The 19,065-nt window shown below is 42.4% G+C and overlaps 1 protein-coding gene across 1 annotated transcript; it reads left to right on the top strand.

Annotated features, from left to right (window-relative positions):
* The first annotated feature begins 741 nt into the window (after positions 1-741).
* On the top strand, positions 742-18,167 carry inpp4aa (inositol polyphosphate-4-phosphatase type I Aa). Its single transcript, XM_053440656.1, has 24 exons — positions 742-850; positions 6,390-6,656; positions 6,769-6,813; positions 8,011-8,129; positions 8,232-8,348; positions 8,675-8,754; positions 8,861-8,978; positions 9,377-9,467; positions 9,554-9,701; positions 11,101-11,231; positions 11,698-11,802; positions 11,895-12,003; positions 12,119-12,136; positions 12,240-12,420; positions 12,884-13,165; positions 13,257-13,404; positions 13,908-13,940; positions 14,314-14,486; positions 14,632-14,755; positions 15,175-15,442; positions 15,530-15,627; positions 15,701-15,813; positions 15,908-16,062; positions 16,632-18,167. The coding sequence occupies exons 2-24, from the start codon at positions 6,557-6,559 to the stop codon at positions 16,762-16,764; spliced, it is 2,889 nt and encodes a 962-aa protein (XP_053296631.1). The 5' UTR covers positions 742-850; positions 6,390-6,556; the 3' UTR covers positions 16,765-18,167.
* Positions 18,168-19,065: the final 898 nt, after the last annotated feature.

Here is a 19,065-nt window from a genome sequence, read left to right as displayed (position 1 = left end):
GTATTTATAATGGGATAGTAAGTCAGAAACTAATTCTCTGAGGTGGAGGTGTAAATAAAGGTTTGAGGTGCTTGGCCTCCATCAAACGTGAACATTCATCTGCCCCAAAAAATAATTAACATCTAAAATTTTACTTTTCATCAAAATGAGAAAATAATACTTTTTTCCTTCAAAACATAATTGATATTACAAACTTGGTTTATAGCTGTGAGTATTCTACACAGGGATCATGTGTGTATGTCCTTGTGTGTTTTTATCTGACAAGTTCTGTTTTACACACTTTCACTTCTGTCCCTATAGAATCACACATTTGACTTGCAATTATTTGTATAGTTTCTAAAATCTATCTCCTTTACAATTTTGACCTGCCTCAAAGTGATGAATTAGTATATTGTTAATATTAGTACAAGCAGTGTCTTATAATAGTTAGTGTCTTACATCATCATTTTGATCCTCTTGAACTACAAAAATCTGCAATAATAATATCTAGTATTGACTAATTGCACATTATTTACAATATAAACAAGAGCAGCTAAATCCAAAGATTGTTGAGAGTTTATAATTTGCGTCTTGTATCCTGTTTCCTGGAGGACATGTGCCTCTACATTAGATATTTCTAATGTATTTATTTTGGGATACTATTACTCCACCCATTAACAAAAGCACAGTCGTCCCTGCAGCTTGGGTGGACAGCGCCTCCGTGTGGACACAGTGGAGAGCTGCAGCCAGTGTAGGCATTACGCTGGGCTGTGTCACAGGGAGTCAGGGCGAGTCCTAGCTGCAGACGTCGTCGAGTGTGGAACCAGGATGCGCATCAATATGAGAAGAAACCATCGCCTTGCTCTCAACGGTAAGACACGTTGATTCTTTATCATTTATCATTTATTATTTTTTCATTCTCGCTGTGCGTGTCACCGCGTCACGGTTTGTTCGAGGGCGTCTGTTCTCTGTGATACTGTCGATGATAAACAGCATCCCAATCAGACATTTCCACAGCTATAGCTTCATGTCTAATGTCGAGTGTGTGTGTTTTTTATATATATCTCTATGTACTGTGGCCTGTATGGGAGTGTGCAGGACGGTGTGTAAAACCCTGCAGCAGCACACAGCCTCAGCATCAGCTCATATCATGACGCAATATTTGTTATTGTCCCAGTGTCAGTGAATGAGAAAGTGGATAATATGCTCCTGCCATAAATAGATTTACACTGGACAGCTCTGCTCTGTTTATTTCTAAGCCCCTGCCCTGGATGACACCCACTGTCGTGCGTAGAAAAACATTAGAGCTGACGTGTCAGGAGCATGTTGCTTATCACATGTATATATGTATGTATATTTTTTAAAGCACATAAGGTCTAATGCCGGATGTTGAGTGTCATTCCCCTGCAGGCCTCCCCAGATGCTCACAGCCGAGCGTAAAGGATTAGATTTGATCTGTTGAATCACCGTTTTCACTCTATTTATAAGAGAGAGAGAGGGGGAGCTAAATTAAACCAAGCTCTTATTTTGTCAACTTCCAGCTGTATAATTATTATTTTTTTCATCTGTCTGTGCCGATGTGTTTCGGATGAAGATTTTTGATAGAGCAATTGAACAAAGCATGTTGAGAGACTTCTGAAGCTGCTCATCTGCACTGTGGTTTGTTCATTGAATGTTCCTCCTGATAGCTAAGCATTATCATCAGCATCATCATCGTCATCATCAGCATCAGCATCATCATCATCGTCATCATCCTCCATGGTGTCATATTCGGATGTTCACTTATCCCATAGCTTCTTTTCACATGGTGTCCCTTCCAGTTGCCGTTGTGGATAAATGTTTTATTTCCACTTGGGAGTAAACTCATCTGTATATTCTCCTCCTCTTCCTCGGATCAAAAAAACATTTAGTTCTGCTAACAGCGCTCCCGAGTGACATTTCTTCATCAAGTAGACGACTGTAGATCAGACTCCGGGGACGTCCGTTTGGCACAGCTCAGCTCTGGACTCAATCAATCGCTGGATGTGGAGAAGAGGAGCAGGTTTACAGAGGGGACAGGGTTGATGACCGAGCAGAATGAGTAGGAAGGAAGTGAGACATTTGGGAGAGATGAGTTAAAGGAGGGCAGGTCTGACAGAGAGAGAGAGAGAGAGAGGTACTGCAGTGCACCCGGTTCTGACAGCAGCTGCAAGGGGGCCAGCTGTGTGCCGCCAGCCGCACTAACTGGGTCATCTGGGCTTCCGTACCGTCCCAGAGGATCGTCTGCAGGGAGGACCGCCTGAATCTTTTGGCCTTTTGTTATCTTGCATCTTCTCCGCTTTCACCATCTTAAACCTTGCTTTAAAGATTGAGAATCCAAAACATGTCTCCGCCCTTACCTGGTTTGGTTGAGGTTAGAGGTCACGGCTACAGTAGGTGCAGCCGCTGTGGAGCTGGATGGGTTTCAGCCTCTTGCTCAGTGGCACTTCGTCAGTGGGGTTGTTTGCTGTCACAGGGCCTCAACCCAGAATAATGTGCCACACTGTGACCAATATGAGCTGAGGCCCACATCTACTCTCCCAGGAGGTGCTGAAAACTAATGGATGATTGATTAGTCAGACATTATTATTATTAAATATGTTTGTAGTGGATTACTTGCGTTGGAAGCTAGAATAACAAAACATTCACTGATTCTAGCTTCTTCATCTGGTGGATTTTCTCTTCTTCAATGTATCACATCATAAATTCTTTCCGATGTTCTTATATCGTTTTTCTTTCACGGTACTAAATTCTGAAGCCTGGACTTTGTGTATCGGCCGATAACAAGTACTGATCAGATACCAGTGGATTAAAAAAAAAAACTTATATAACATATTTTAATTGCTGTATGATACTAACCCTGTATAGTAGTGATGGTTGCTTTCGTTGTTGTATGGCCTGACTCAGATTAAACCCTTTAAAGAACAAAGTAATTTGTAAGAAAATAAAAGTAATTCTATGACAAACATTATCTGTTTGTCATAGAATTACTTTTATTTTCTAGTTCAACAGTCATAAAAGAAAAATAACTCTAATAAATAAATGTAGGAATACAATCACACAGATTTGGATAGTTTCCAAGGGCCAACCTGGTATTATCAGCAGTATCAATGCCTATATCGATACCTGAATGTCTCTCAAATGCCGTGGGCTGCTGATTGGACATTTGGTTTTAAACATTAAAGTTTTATTAATATTAATAATGATAATGTCTGACCATTGACTAATCATTTAATCCTCCATTTGTCTTCAGTAGATGTGGGCCTAGGTCCAGATTGATCACAGTGTGGCTTTTGATTTGAGTTTATAGACCAATTCTTTAATTGATTAATCAGGAAAATAATAATCAGACTTAACGATAGTGAAGATAATTCCCAGTTGCAGCACTTCTGGTCGAAACGTATTCAGTGTAAAAGAAAGAAAAACACCAAGTCTACATTTTGGAGCCAGTAGGAAAAATTCTTGTCTGATGATTTAATTAACAAAACCTGCCCATTGTTTGATCTGTTAACAGATAGTTTGAGCTCCACTCCTGGCTGTTTGGTCTCCCGTCAAGCAAACCACATGTATCTGATGACTGAGTCATAAGATCTGTGACCTCCTGTGGTTGAGCAGTGGGTCCACTCCGGGTTTCCCAGAGAGTTTCCCACAGTGCCACAGGCAGCGGAGATCACAGGAAGTTAAAAGACAGCTCCCACCAACAATTAATACCCCTCAGCCTAATGAGGCCGAGGATCCCCGCTGTAATCGTCATCTGTTGTTGGTCTCGCATGAAGCTGCCAGAACAGAGATTAAAGTGGCAAAGATCATCACACTTTTAGCTGTCACAATTGCGTATGTGTGTGTGTGTGTGTGTGTGTGTGTGTGTGTGTGTCACCGGGAGATGGTGTTTTCTTGCGTGGGCTTTGTGACGTCAAACCACGCTCAAGTGTAAAAATAGACATCCTAACTGAAGTCATTGCACATGGATGCACAGTATCACAGACACAGACTCGTTCACCCTTTGTCATCGGACAAATGGCAACACACACAAAACAGATAAACAAACACACAGTTCATGATATCACCTCGGTCGAGCAGGTCTGTTTATATTACGGGGGGAAGGGGAAGTGACATTTATTCCAGTTGATCACGCTAAGCAAAAACAACACACACACAGAGGTGAAATGGAAATGTTAACTGACTCTGACATGCCACAGGAAAAGTAAAGATTCACCTCTCTGGGGCCATTTGGGTTTTCAGCTCACGTTAGTCATCAGACCACCCGCTGGGTCCCTTCCTTCCTTTCTCCCCCTCTTAACCTTTTACATTTTCTTTCCTTTCTTCCATGTTTCTCTCCTTCACTCACTGCTCTGTGCTTTATATCAATGCTTTGTTGTACTTAACAGGAGCTGAACTTATCTTCGGAGGCTATAGGCAGCCTTTAAATTCAACAAAACCTCAGAGACCCACCAGTACAGCATGTATAGATTTGAACATAAGCAGGAGCGTATAGCAAAACGCTGAAGTGAGGACAGGGCTCTGTTATATAAATTTGAGGGTGTAGTAATAGTACAATCGTTTATCATTAAAACCAATGAATGAAAATCATCATAAATAACGGATTAAATGTGTGAATGGTGTGTGAGAGTATAGGTGCTGTGCGAATGGACGAAAGTAAACTTCTAGTCTACTGACTATCGACTTGGCCGATAAGACTGAAACTGACAGGCACTGTGGGACTCTTTCTTATTTCTTCTTCTATTTGTTTGTTGAAATAAACTTCCTGGTTTCCACTGATACCAGCCGAGAAACTGTAGGGAGAAAAATTCAAACAAGGACAAAGACCAGACAGGACAAAAATATAGATCGGATCAATTTCTTTGAGAGAGAGAAAGACACGTGAAGGCATCTCTGGAGCTTATAAACATATACAAGTATGGAGAGGTGAAGGCCCGGCAGTGGTTCCGAACGTCTTTTGTCTGCTATCAGTTCAATTAAGAGAAATTATGAAGCCAAAGTGAATCAAAGAGAGAAACAGACCGAGGAAATGAATCAGCAGAGGATATAAATATTTCAGAGCAGCCAAATCTCCGGTGCTGGCACACTCAGTTTCCTGTGTCTCACTGCTACAGGTCATTTGTTGGAGGTGCACTGTAAGCCAGGTAGAAACATGAGCAGCCTTTTACATGAAGGATTTTGCATTAGAAAACCTTTTACTTTAAAAGATTGGATCAAACATGAGAGACAAAATTATCGCAATATAATTTTCATCAATATAAAAAGGGTCCAATATATATTGATATATTGCTTTGGCATTGTGCAGCACAGTGAGGAGGTATAATAGGTAATTGATGTACTTTAGAATTGTAGAAAGTTGTATTGTTTACCAAGTCTTTGTTATTTTCTGACCATAAAGAAGAGTTTAAAACCACAACCTTCACTCAGGAGCAAACCTCCATTATCTATACTGCTTATCCTCGATATAATTTTCATTCCTACACATACAGTAATTTGCTGTTTGTCCAAAAACTTCTAGAAGGCCTTTAATTATTATTGACACTGTTTAGACATAGGACCAAATACTTTACAGCAGGTTGTCCACTAACCAGAAGGTTGGTAGTTCGATCCTTGCTCCTCCAGTCCACTTGCCTGAGTGTCCTTTGGCAAGATACTGTGAAGCGCTTTGAGTTGTCGATAAGACTAAAACACAATACAAATACAGTCCATTTACCATGTTTGAATTCTTCTTATATACTGTATGAGAAGGTCATGAAATTATTAATTTAAAGTTATGTTCAGTCACAAATCTGGGTGAGAAGCTGGTTGTAAAATAACAGGAGGTTCTTGCTGCTTTCTTATCACGATGTTTTCAGTTTCCTGTCGGCCTGATGCCTGTCATTGTGAGCAGAGCAGAACTTTGTTTTCAAATTAAGAAAAACATCACATGAGCAAAAATAGCATCAGGAGACAGAATCAGTCTGCTGCTGCTGTGTCTCATTTCCTACATGTGGTGTGAAAACTCTCACTTCTCCGCACAGAAGCTTTTTCCCACTGTTTAAATTAGAATATTAACAAATAGAGGTTCAAACAGAAAACTGCAGTGCCTCTCTTACGATGTTCATCTCAGAGTGGAACGTTCAGACTTCAAACAGCCAAATTACATCAGTGATCTTTATCACTTTAACCTTGTGAATAGAAGAAGGCGGTGATGTGATGCTGTGGACATGTGCAGCCAGTTGCGTCCTTTAAATGACTAATTACGAGCGGTTTTCTAATTTTATCTTTTTTTTCTGCCTCATTGATGAAAGGATGACATCCCTATCCACAGGTGGATCAGAGCAGTGTCTCTCAATAGTGTCTTTGAGGACAGATGATGATCTGTTTTGAGTTTTCTTCTCGTTTTCTTGCAGGTTTATCATTGACGAACGTGTGACCGCTCGGATCAACACACAAGGGAAACCGTCTGACGTACATCTCAAAGAACTGACGTGACAAGACGATTAGATTTGTGTCCTGCTCCAAGCTGTTCTGCTCCGCGGTCCCTCTAATACAAAAATCAATCCCCTGACGTGAAACCATGTCCGGAAGGGAGCGCAGCCCCCGCCATCGGCCATGGTCAGTCTACCGGGCCAACACGTTTGATCTCTCTGCTGAGATGATGGGACTGGCGCTCTCAGGTAACTAAGTAACTGCTGCCATGGTAACATGTTCACTTCATTGATGATGAAATACCAGGGCACGTAATGAGTGCTCCCCCCCCCCCCCCCCGCTGTTTACTCCGACCTACAGGCAAAAGCCAGGATCCAGACGAGCCTGTGCTGGAGTTCAGTGTTGGTATGTACACTGTATATTTTACATATCACATCTATCAGTGTTTGTTCTTCTATCTATTAGATATACTAAATTATTTATACTTACTTGTACACTTAACAAATTACATGAAAAGGCCCAAACCAGACTATACATTAGGTTGGACAATGCATCTCCACTTGAAGAAGCTAAAGTTTTTAGTCTGCTCAGTTATGATCACGAGTGGAGCCGTGGTCTCACGGTCCCGCCCATATGCACATTCAACCAATGAAGAGTCAGCCAATTAAGATCCATCATCAGCTGCCACCTCGGTCCTCATCAGAATGAGCCGGACACTTCTAGGCATTTATCATTGAGGCAAAATTTCTTGCGATACATGGGACACTTGTAGGCACTTAACATTAAAGCCAAATTTCTAGAAATGTCCCACACTAGTGGTTACGGAAGTGCAATACTTGGGACACTTCTAGGCAATTATCATAGTAGCAAAAAGCCTGGTGATGGTAACTACACTTAAAGAAAACAAATAACATTTGATCGTTGTGATATACCTCAAAGGAAAAGTTTATTTGAGGTGTACTTTGACATTTTAGTTTGGTCCATGTCCCATCAGGTAGTGATCAAGATGATTTGGGTTCACTATTAGGGAGCTGTCATGTCGTCCATCTTTAATCTATCATCCTAAGTAGTAAATTACCATTTGTAGCCATGAAATAATCAATATTTCTACTCTACATTCTGGAAGTGATGAGGGGGCTGCAGCAGCCCCTACTGGCGAGGGGTGTACCTGCAAATCGAAAAAATTTTCCCCAACAAATCAATGAATAAACGTTTAATTTCATCAACGTGTTAGTATTTTTTTAATAATATTCTATAAAACTTTTAGAACATTCAATGAATTTTATATCTGATGCCTAAATGTATAACATGAAGCGGGTGAGATAAAGTCAGGCGCGACTTCTGATGAAGAATAAACCTGGTTTACGTCTGTGAACTGTCCAGAGCTGAATACAGGAGAAGGCTGCTTCTAAAACTTGTGGAAAATGTTGTTGACCGTCTCGCTCAGCCTGAAACTTTTAATGCAACTGCTGCTCAACAAGTGCTAACAACGCAGAGATGCAGTATTTAAGTACATTCCTCCCGTGGCCAAGGATTAGTGACCATGCAGCTACTAAATCCTGCAGTTTGTAATCTCCTCCTGTGTTTTTTTTTATGTGGCAGCCTGCAGTGAACTGGTTACTCCGTCTCTGGATCGTAAGCCAACCAGCTTTGTCGCCATCAGCTGCACCACGCCGCCCCAGGCCTTCTGGACCAAGCACGCTCAAACTGAAATCATTGAGGTGACCTATTGCTCGCTTGCCCTTCTTCTTTCCTGTCGGATCTTGGAAACTTCCAAACCCCTTCATCCATTGTTCTCTCTCCCACTGTCTCTCTTTCTGCAGGGGACCAGTAACCCCATCTTCCTGAGCAGTGTAGCATTCTTTCAGGACTCTCTGATCAATCAGCAGACTCAGGTCAAGCTCTCCGTCTATGATGTGAAGGATCGCACACAGGGCACGGTGAGCCCCAGACTTTGAATCATTTTTTTACAAAAGCACTGACCTATAAATCCCATGTTAGGAAATGAAGAACATTCTCATTTATTAAAGGAGACATATGGTGCTCATTTTTTGTTTTTGCCTTTACTCAAGAGTGTTGTAAAGGCTTTTTGTTCTACAAAGTTACAAAGCCTAAAGTCCTTAAACCCCTGAAAGTGTTTCAGAGAGAGTCTGAAAAAAGGAGCTGCAGCAATGGACTACAAGACCATTGATATCTACATGAATATGAGCAGGATATGTCTCCTTTAAAACCTTCATTCTAAACCTTCTGGCGCTTGTGTCGACAGATGTACATGCTTGGTTCGTCCATGTTTTCCGTGAAGGAGCTGCTGCAGGACAAACACCACCGACTGCACCTGACTCTCAAGTAACGCACAGAGCCAATTTCCTCTGTAAATGACCACAAGAATTTAATGACCTGCTGAATTTCGAGTTCGGGGGGGTTTGATTCACTTGATGTCGCTGTGTGTCAGGTCAGCGGAGAGCGAGCGTGTGGGCAACATCACCGTCATCGCCTGGCAGATAGAGGAGAAGCGCGAGCAGAGGGCTCCTGTCGCGAGGTTACAGAGAGGAGACACCGTCAATGGAAGAGTGAGTGAAAAACTGAGTAAAGTGCTTTGTCAATTAAGACCATCAGCATTCAAATCAATCCACCAGAGCATTACTTCATCTGTTTTCCAAGCTCATGTTCTATGTTTACGTCTTATTTCATAACACACTTGTTATCTTAAGGATTTTAGTTGGTTGTGGACACGAAAAATAGTTTAAGGGGGATTTTCGGGGGGAAAACACACAATCAATGAGAAACTCAAAATAATCAGCTTATAATAAATAACAATTGCACAACAAGAAAATATTTCTGAGACCATATTGTACTCTGGTGATACGGTTTAGATGAGTCCAGTTGTTACAGATCAGGGAAGTTAGATGTGAAGTTCTGATGGATTTGTTTGTGTGTGTGTGTCTGTTTGTGTGTGTGTTTGTGTCAGATGGTCCTCCCTGTTGATGAGAGCCTGACTGAATCCGGGGGTATAAAATCCAAGTCTTCGTCCCTGTGTAAAGATCCACAGCTGAAGGCTGGTGAGTGTTTCCATATGAATATTAACAGGTGACCTCCGGTTCGCCTCAATTCGATTCACAGCTGTAATGTTGCATGCTCTGTCCAGTGTTCGGAGGCGTCATGTCTCGGACGTACCGTTTCCCCACCACGGATGGAAACCACCTGCGGATCCTGGAGCAGATGGCAGAGAGCGTCCTCTCCCTGCACATCCCTCGACAGTTTGTCAAGCTGCTGCTGGAGGAAGATGCCGTCAGGTAACGTCTGATCATTGTCTTGGTGTGAATGAGCAGAGGGAGAATTTCTCACTGTGGGAGCAGCATGGTGTTGTAGGGAGGTGGTGACGATTTAACACACAGCAGTGTTGTCATGCTGGTGTCAGGCTCCAGTCGGGTCTTTAGACAGGTTCTAACTGAGTAAAGCAGGAGACTTGGACATGACATATAAAGTGTGCTGTGTGCTGCAGAAATCAGGGGTTTTGTTCTCAGCACATTGACACTGGCGACGGCCCTTATTCCTCGAAAAAAAATTGACATTTATGGCACCTTTTTTTCATCCTGAGCTATTTGTATTCTTTTTGAGGGGTTTCAGTTTCCGTCTACATCCACTCATGTTTTGCTGTTTTCTCACATGGGCTCATTCTGACATTTTAATTGGGGGTGTGGCAGGAAAAGGAATATGTTCGGAGTAACTGGCTCGAACAATTTCATTCTCACGCTTAGACCCTCTGGATAAATTCAGGAAAATGTTGACTTGGTTTGGCATCATTTTTATGATAATTGTCTTTAAGTGTGTGTTTGTATCAAGAGAAGATATTTTTCTTGTCTCCTTGGGGACATTATATCTTTGTTACCCCAGAGGATGATGTTCTTTTTAACCATCCTCACACATTGTGCGATACAGTTAATTATGTTTAGAGTGTATATAGCATTATATCTGTACAGGAGAATAACGCCTAATTCTACAGATACTCCCGTCTCTCTCTAAGCTTAACCCAAGGTCAGGTTATAGATAAAGGGCCAACCAACAGTACGTTTACGCTTAGGGACTTTCATATCTAACTCAGATGAGCCTGTTAGAAAGGCACCCACTTCAACTTTCACCTACTTCAACTCTTTTGCATATTCCACCAGTATCAAGATGTAAGGACACAGTGCGATCTAGGAATGCATATTTAGGCTTAGCATCCAATAGTTTGCGAACTCCTACCTGTAACATAGAGAGTGACAGCAATTCTAGATATTCATGGATGTGCTGTTAGAATGGGTAACGCAAGTAGATATACTGGTATGCTGTGGGAGACATCTTGAGACTTGGGGGTGACGGTTGCTCATGTTACTCTGTTAGCGTTTGTATATTGTTCCACCTTCTGGTCTCCATGATGCGTCAAGTGCACATTAAACTCTTCCGCATAAGACATCAGCAGCTGCCTGAGTTCTCCTTTCACCAGCTTCCAGGAAACTTCCAATAAAAAACAACATCCTCATTACCATCTTAATGGTTGCTGTGATGTTAATAATGTGAGGAAATGGAGACGTGCAACCTTTTGTGTTTATTCCAGAGACATAAACGGAAGCAGCTGCACCAGCTTCACGCTGAGAGCTCATCAGTGCATTAGCTGGATGTCTGAATCATTAATGCCTTTGTGCTTCACAGGGTGTGTGAGCTGGAGGAACTGGGCGAGCTGTCTCCGTGTTGGGAAAACCTCAGGAGGCAGATCATCACTCAGTACCAGACCATCATCCTCACCTACCAGGAGACCATAAGTGACCTGCACGAGTATAAAGGTGAGAACCACAAACTGTTTTGTGATAAAAACAGATGCCACAGATTTCACATGTCAAATCTGAAACAAAGATCTCGAAACAACAACAAAAAAACGAACAAACAAACTCTATCCGGAGGTATCCATGTTTTTTATAGAAGCTCAGACTGGACAAACGAAAAACCTTTTCAGTTTTTATGACAGCTGTATGCTACCATTGGTTCTGGTTTGGAAGGGGAGGGGAGGGTGAGGTGGGAGATATTCAGCTGCAACATGCAACTTCACCACTAGATGTCACTAAATTGTATACACTGAACCTTTAAATCCATCTCTAATGATTCTAATCACCTAATAAATAGGTGAAAGGGTCTTTACGTGAAAAACAAATAAAAAATCAATGTTGATATCAGTCCAAACTAAACCTTTATCTTCACCTGCATGACATACAGCCACAAGTGACCTCTCTGTGACCTCCTCCTTCCTCTCAGGTCCGTCCTTTAAGGCGAGCACCTTGAAAGCTGAGAGGAAGCTGGAGTTCATACCCACTAACCTTCATATCCAGAGGATGAGAGTACAGGGAGAGTCCGGTTATGGTGGGTATCTGCGCACACACGATGACGTGAGTCCAGACTTTTGATGATACCGATGATTCAATATCTTATTTCACACTCTGCCCTTCAATCAGACCACACGTATGATGTCGTGACCATCGGAGCTCCTGCAGCACATCACCAAGGCTTTAAAGGCTGCGGCCTCCGAAAACTGCTGCACAAGCTCGAGGACGCCAGAAAACAGTGAGTGGAGGAAAACAAAAAACACGTGGTTCTTGGTGGTGTTTGATTTTAGTGAGTAAGTTATGAATTAATCTCACTCTTTGATTTTCTTGTTTACCTGCTTCTCGTAAATCAGCACTTATGAGGAGGAGAGGTGAGATTATGTGTATAAATCGATTACAGATTGTTTGTTGTTGTTGCTCTGTATCCAACACTTTCGTTAATTTCCGTTTTTTTCTGTCAATGCACATTCCAAGCTCTGCTGGCTCTACAGCAAAGACATACCAGCCTCAGGATGTGGTGAAAGCGAAGGAGCTGATTGGTCAAATCAACACTCTGAAGACGCAAGTGTGTTACTACACCGAACGCCTGTCGCGAGCTGCCAAGGACCGCTCGGCCAACGCTCTGGAGAGAACCCTGGCCATCCTGACAGAGAAGGTCAGACGATCAAGTGTTTCTTCTCAGTTTGATCTCGCAACACTCAGAGGAATCAGGGAAAATCTGAAGCAGAGATACGTCACCCCCCTGTATTTAGTTTTCTCGCTGTCCGTGCCAATCTTGTGAACACGATATCTCAGGAACCCCGTGAGGGAATATCTTCAAATTTGTCCAAATCTTCATGTGGACTCACAGATCAACTTATCTCAAGACTGCCTTTAGAGAATTTCTTTTGACCATGTTGTCAATTGAACTCATAGGTGAACTTGTGAGATTTCAGTGTTCAAAGGTCAAAGGTCACCTGGCAAAAAAAAATGCATTTAGACTGATTGACAGAGGCCTAAAACTGCAGAGCTGTAATTCCAGAGTTATTTGGAGACACAGTTGATTTACATTCACCTAATGTTGCCTGTGTAAGCACATTTCATCTCTCTGTCCTCCTCCTCTTCCTCTCCTCCTGCAGACTCGTCAGTTAGTGACCGCGTGCGACTCCAAGCTCCTGTCATCAGCCATCCTCGCCCTGGCAGCCGCCCGCCCAGAGTTCATCCAGCAACGCACCCCTTCGCCGTCCTCTTCCTCCCTCTCGCCCTCCTCTCGTTCTCCAGCCCGCTCCCCCTCTCGTAACCCCACCTCCCCGTCTCGAGCTGCCACCTCCCCCTCTCGCCACATGGCTCTTCCAGAGGGCAGCGAAGGGAGCAAAAACAAGCGGTGCTCCGTGCACGCAGATGTCCACAAGGAGGAGTGGGTAAGACAGAGTCTGGAGGTCCCTGTTCGGGTGTGGTTTTTATTCTATCTGAACAAAGTGCACTAAACATTTATGATGTGTGTTGATGCAGGAGAAGGACTGGTTAAATGTTAATAAGAGTCTGGAGTGTGTGATCCAGAGGGTGGACCGGCTGCTGCAGCGGGACAAACTCCAGAGTGACAGTAGCTCTGAGGACGTCTTCCTGCTCGCCGACGAGGAGCCTAGTAACACCAAGAAAGGTGCACCCACTCACACACACACACACACACACACACAAACACACACAAACACACACACACACACACACACACACACACATTTGCTGAATAGTCTGTGAATGAGGTTCAATCAGTCATTCATGTACTAATTGATCTCACCTCAGTCCTCAAAGACCAGAGGCTTCATATGAACGAATGGCCTTTAAGAGTTATCCATAGTAATCACACCCTGACCATAAAATAATTGATTCACCATCATCATCATTACTTCAACCATCACATCATCCTCCATTATCCTCAATGTCGGCGCATCCACCTCGTCACCCTCAACCTGTCAGCCTTCATCTTCGTCATCCTCACACCAGACTGGAGCGAGCTCCCAGCCAGACATCTGCAGATTCATCACCTCAAGCTGCTCCAGTGTTGCTGAATGTTGATATTAAACAATGCAGAATTTAAAGTAAAACTAGACCATTTTTTTTTAATTAATTTCATGTTTTTATTTCTCTGTATTTCACTTGAAGACAAGAGTCCAGAAGTAGAGAAGAAGTCCCCAGGTGAGAGCAATATGTCCTCTACAAATCAGATTTAAGATCAAATAAAAATAAAAAGAAGACCAACTACTGTATTATTGTTGTGTAACTATATACAAAATTTAATTTAATGAATTTTAAGTAAAGAAAATAGTTTTCTATTTTAGAATATTTTATTAAAGCTTAGGGAATAAGAAGATTTCAAACAAAGAAATTGAATTAAGACACATAGTCAATTTTAGAAAAGGCTAATGTTGTTAAGAAATTTTATTTTCTTGGATTTCAGTTATGCAGATGAACTTATATTACTTATATTATATGAACTGTACAGGTCCAGTGTCTGCATGTACCCTGTGTGTGTGTGTGTGAGAGTTTAACTTGTGCGTGGTGTCTGCAGGCGAGTGGAGCGACGCCCTCTATCCTCTCCTCACCACACACACCGACTGCGTCTCTCTGATGAGCGACAAAGCAAAGAAGGCCATGGTGTTTCTACTGATGCAGGACAGCGCCCCCACCATCGCCATGAGCCTCACCATGCAGTACCGCCGCGACGTCGTCTTCTGCCAGACGGTCCGTCAGCCTCCCCCTCCCCCACCTGTTCTGTCTTTTAATGCATGTTTAGCTCCAGATAAACAACATGTTCATGACACGTGGAAGAACAAAACAATAACCTGACTGCTCGTCACTGTACTGATACGTCTTGTGCTGCTTACAGCTGACGGCTATGATCTGTGGCTTCATTCTCAAGCTGAGGAACTGTCTGTGTGACTCAGGCTTCCTCAGGCAGCTGCACACCATCGGCTTACTGGTGCAGTATGAGGGTCTGCTCAGCACCTATGGTAGGTCGACTGTGAGAATATCTCTCTGTTTGCTCTTGTTTGTGAGCCACAAGGAAATCAAGAAGTTCCAAACACATCAGAAGTCCAAAAGGCGTCGGCAAAGGTTCCAAAACCAGATTTAAAGTTTTTGGCTTGACAGTTCAAAGGTCGTTAACCAAAGTGTTGTTTAAATGGTTATAAATTGGTACAAACTTCATTAAAAAACGTTACAAGATTTTTGTTTCCATCATATTTCATTAAAATCGGTTTTTGACATATTGTGCCAAATTAAAGACAAGCACACAAACCTGCAGAATGGATGTTTAGACGCCAGTGTTGTTTGTGTTTCTATATTATATCATTTAGTTTGTGAATATTGGGTTGACATTATCATACATCATATCTGTGAATTAACGTCTTCACCCCCCACTGTCTTAAAGGTGAGGAGCTGGCAATGCTGGAGGACATGAGTGTCGGAGTGATGGACCTGAGAAACGTCACCTTCAAAGTCACACAAGCTACTTCGGGTTTTGCCCCCGACATGATGCCAGTGATCACAGGGAACAGGAACGGCTTCAACGTCAGGGTTCCGATGCCCGGAGCGATGTTTGACTCGCTGCCGAGAGAGATCCAGAACGGAATGCTGCTGCGCGTGCAGCCCATCCTCTTCAACGTGGGGATCAACGAGCAGCAGACGCTGGCTGAGAAGTGAGTCACTGAAAGCGGAGCAAAGGGAAAGGTGACCGGCAAGAAACTGTCCCCAAGTCTCTCTTCTAATATCGTGAATGTTTCCAGGTTTGGTGATACGTCACTGCAGGAGGTGATCAACACGGAGAGCATGACTCGCCTCAGCTCATACTACGACCAGTTTAAAGAAGTCCTGCCTGAAGAGAGTGAGTCTTCACACGTTCATCAAACCATCATCAGTGAGTGGGTTTTCATTTACCCCCTCTGTCATCTCCTCAGGCCTCCCCCGCTCCCACAGCACCAGCAGTCTTCCTGAGCTGCTCAAGCTGCTGAGCCAGAACGTGAGCGCCAAGAAAAGCAAGAACGTGGAGATTCTGTGGCAGGCGGCCGAGGTAGACGTGCTTTTCATGCATTCATGTGTTCGGCCCCTGAAATTTGAAAAGCTCCATCTTTTCCTCCTCTAACATCTTTCTCTAAACCCTGAAGGCATGTCGCCGCCTGAACGGAGTGCGTTTCACCAGCTGTAAGAGTGCCAAGGACCGCACGGCTATGTCTCTGACCCTAGAGCAGTGTCAGATCCTGCAGCAGGAGCACGCCCTGGCCCCGCAGGTCTTCTACCAGGCTCTGGACTGTATGCGCAGGTCAGTCCCAGCACCCACACTCATTTGAAAAAATAGAGCCCAAGTGATGTGGATTTTTTTCGGGGTCTATACTGACTCCAATATTCAAGAGTAAAAATACAGAGTATATCAGAGATACAGATATAGCAGCTGATATATAAGAAAAAAAACTGGCAGCGATTTATTAACAAACCATTATCACAACGATATGTTACTGAGGAATAACATCATACAGCTTAACTGTAATAGTTTATTATAAATGATTATTTAAAACAAAATTATATATATATATATATATATATATATATATATATATATATATATAAAGCTTGAATTAAGTAAATTAAACATTTTTTTCAATTGAAAATTAAAACATAAATGTATTTCTTTACTCAAATATCATCTTTTTGAGAAAAATTATTTGGTCCCTGTCCCAGCCAATATCACTGAGGAGGCGAGGTTTGTGACTTGTACCGCCGCCAACCACCAGGTGGTGATTGCTCCGGCTATGATGTGCTATATTTAAAGTCTATGGTCAGGCTCTATTTGAATGGGAATGTATATAATGCCTCTGTTGTGTGTGTCCACAGTGAGGGCTGCAGGAGAGAGAACACCATGAAGAACGTGGGATGTCGTAAATACGCCTTTAACTCTCTCCAGCTCAAGGCCTTCCCCAAACAATACCGCCCCCCAGAGGGGACGTACGGGAAGGTTGAGACCTAAGTGGACACTGAACCAAAAAGACTGAAGGGGGGGAGGGGATAATGCTGATGGCACCACACAAAGAAAAGAAAAAAAACACGGACTGGAAAAACAGCCCCTTTGTTTTGTGCTTAGTCACTGTTAAGATGATTCATGTCCAAGTGCCAGTGCTACTGTAGATCGTTTTATAGCAGTTTCCTCTCTCTCTTCTCAACAGTACTAGAACGACACACGGCCTCGTCACAGCCGCAGACAGAAGATACTTTCTGTGTTTCATTGTAGCCATTGTCCAGACTCCAGCTGCAGGACCAGTCGTAGCATCAGGAAGCGAACTGCCGCTTTGCGATTTTAACGTAAATAGAAATAAGACTTGCAAATATCCCAGTCTGTAGAAAGACGATGTTGGTTTGAAGGTGTCCATACGTGACCACACTGCTTTTATTTGATGTTACCAGTTTGTCAGATACAGAATAAAGCTGGGAATCCTCTATAGCTGTTATCACTGTCGACATATCCCGTGAAGAGCAATAAACTTATTCAGCCGAGAGTGATTTTCTGTTTCCAAAGCCAGATTTTGCCCATTCTGTCGTAAAATTTTATTTCAGTGTGGCTCCACAGCGCATTAAAAACACACCAGTGACCCACACTGTTGCACAGGATAACATCCCTCCCTCACTATGGGGAACATGGGTACTGTAGTTGTGAGTCAAACCCGTGTAAACCACCCTTCTGCCATAAAAACTCACCAGCAGACCAAACATCCAGCAACACACCCGTGAAAATCGTCCCCAAAACAACACATTTGAGTACAATTACCAGAAAAAAATATGTATTTGAGGCTAATTTCTAATATTCATTTGGAAGTATTCGGCCTGATGCTGCAGAGACGGCACAGACGCTGGAGAACATTGAGAAAAGGACCAGCACAGTTTATTTTCAGACTTTTCATGGGATATGTTGACAATATAAATTAGAATGACGGTTTCATACTTTAAGGAGACATTAGGCACAACCTCTCGGCAGAATTCACTAATTTTCAACCTCGTGCACCTCTGCTGAGGTCATCAACAATTCATGGTATTTGTCAAGTCATAATATTACAAGAATAAAGTTGTAAAATGTTATGCTACGTGTCATTTTAGAGGAAGAATATTGCTAAATCAGCCTTTTGTCTGTTTTGAATCAGGAATGTGAAGGAGCCTGTTAATTTATACTTCACTATATGTTTCATAAAGCACCAAATACTTCATCCTTTGGGGAACCAGCAGGCATCAGGTCTTGTAGAATAATGTGTAAGAAACTGTCTATTCAGAAGAAACAACCACACAGACTTAGAGGACGTTGCCTCATTCTTGTAATATTAAGACTTTATTCGTGAAATCTCGAGCAGGTGATGAGGGAAATAAAACCTTCTGCCATTTGGAGCCGTCCACATGTTTTAAATGTTCTTTAGATCCATCAGCTTCATTCAAACTCTCTGCCTGTTAAGATGTTTGTCTGGACCTAACCGGAACTTTAACAGGATGCTGTTGAATTCGTTTATCGGATTTATTTGCCGTCGTTCATCTTCCTCCCACTGTCTCTCCCTCTCACCTTTCCTCTTCAGTCACACAAATACTCAACACTATAACAAGCACAGATCTTTCAGAAAAGTAAACACATGTGACACTTCACCCACCAGTGTTTGTAAAACAATGATTTCTTATGTGATTTCTGAGTTTTGTGCATCACATTATTTTATTATTCTAATCTAAAAATAATAATATCAATATATTAAAGACATTCCAGCCGGCTATATGCAGAAAAAATAATAAACATCAGGCTGTATTTCAGTCTTAAAAATTGTAATCTTTTTTAATTCAACCTGCATGAAAATTAAAACTGCAGTTTATCATCAGCAACACCTCCTCTGTTGTCCGTTTACCTGCTGCGGACTCTAATATACCTTATTGTACAAAACCAGACAGAGACAGTGAATTTTATTTTTCAGATGTTATTTTGCTTACAGGTATTTATGTCTATATGGCTGGTGTCATAGTTTCATCCATTGTTACAGAGTGAGTTATGATGAGCTGTACATGCACAGGGGCTGGACGGGGGAGGCCAGGAGACGCCTGCACCCTCTCAGACGTGAGAACTGAAACTGGATAATGAATAAATGCTTGTTGATGCTAATTTACTGTCCCAGTGAATTAAAAGAGGCATCATGAGTCAAATCATTATCCTCGTTTTTCCTCCTTCAAGAGGGTTTGTTTGTTTGTTTGTTTGTCATTATAAAAAAAAAGAATGATGCTTTTTGACATTTTCACAGTTTCAACAAGG

This window comes from Pleuronectes platessa, chromosome 14 (assembly GCF_947347685.1).
Source record: "Pleuronectes platessa chromosome 14, fPlePla1.1, whole genome shotgun sequence".
Taxonomy (NCBI): Eukaryota; Metazoa; Chordata; class Actinopteri; order Pleuronectiformes; family Pleuronectidae; genus Pleuronectes; species Pleuronectes platessa.
The sequence above is the reverse complement of the archived record's forward strand: the minus strand, read 5'-3'. Positions and strand labels throughout refer to the sequence as shown.

Coding starts and splice junctions, on each gene's coding strand:
- inpp4aa (XM_053440656.1), top strand. CDS start 6,557: ATGTCCGGAAGGGAGCGCAGCCCCCGCCATCGGCCATGGTCAGTCTAC. Junction 13,941..14,313: donor AGTAGAGAAGAAGTCCCCAG/GTGAGAGCAATA, acceptor TGGTGTCTGCAG/GCGAGTGGAGCGACGCCCTC. Junction 15,443..15,529: donor CAGCAGACGCTGGCTGAGAA/GTGAGTCACTGA, acceptor GAATGTTTCCAG/GTTTGGTGATACGTCACTGC.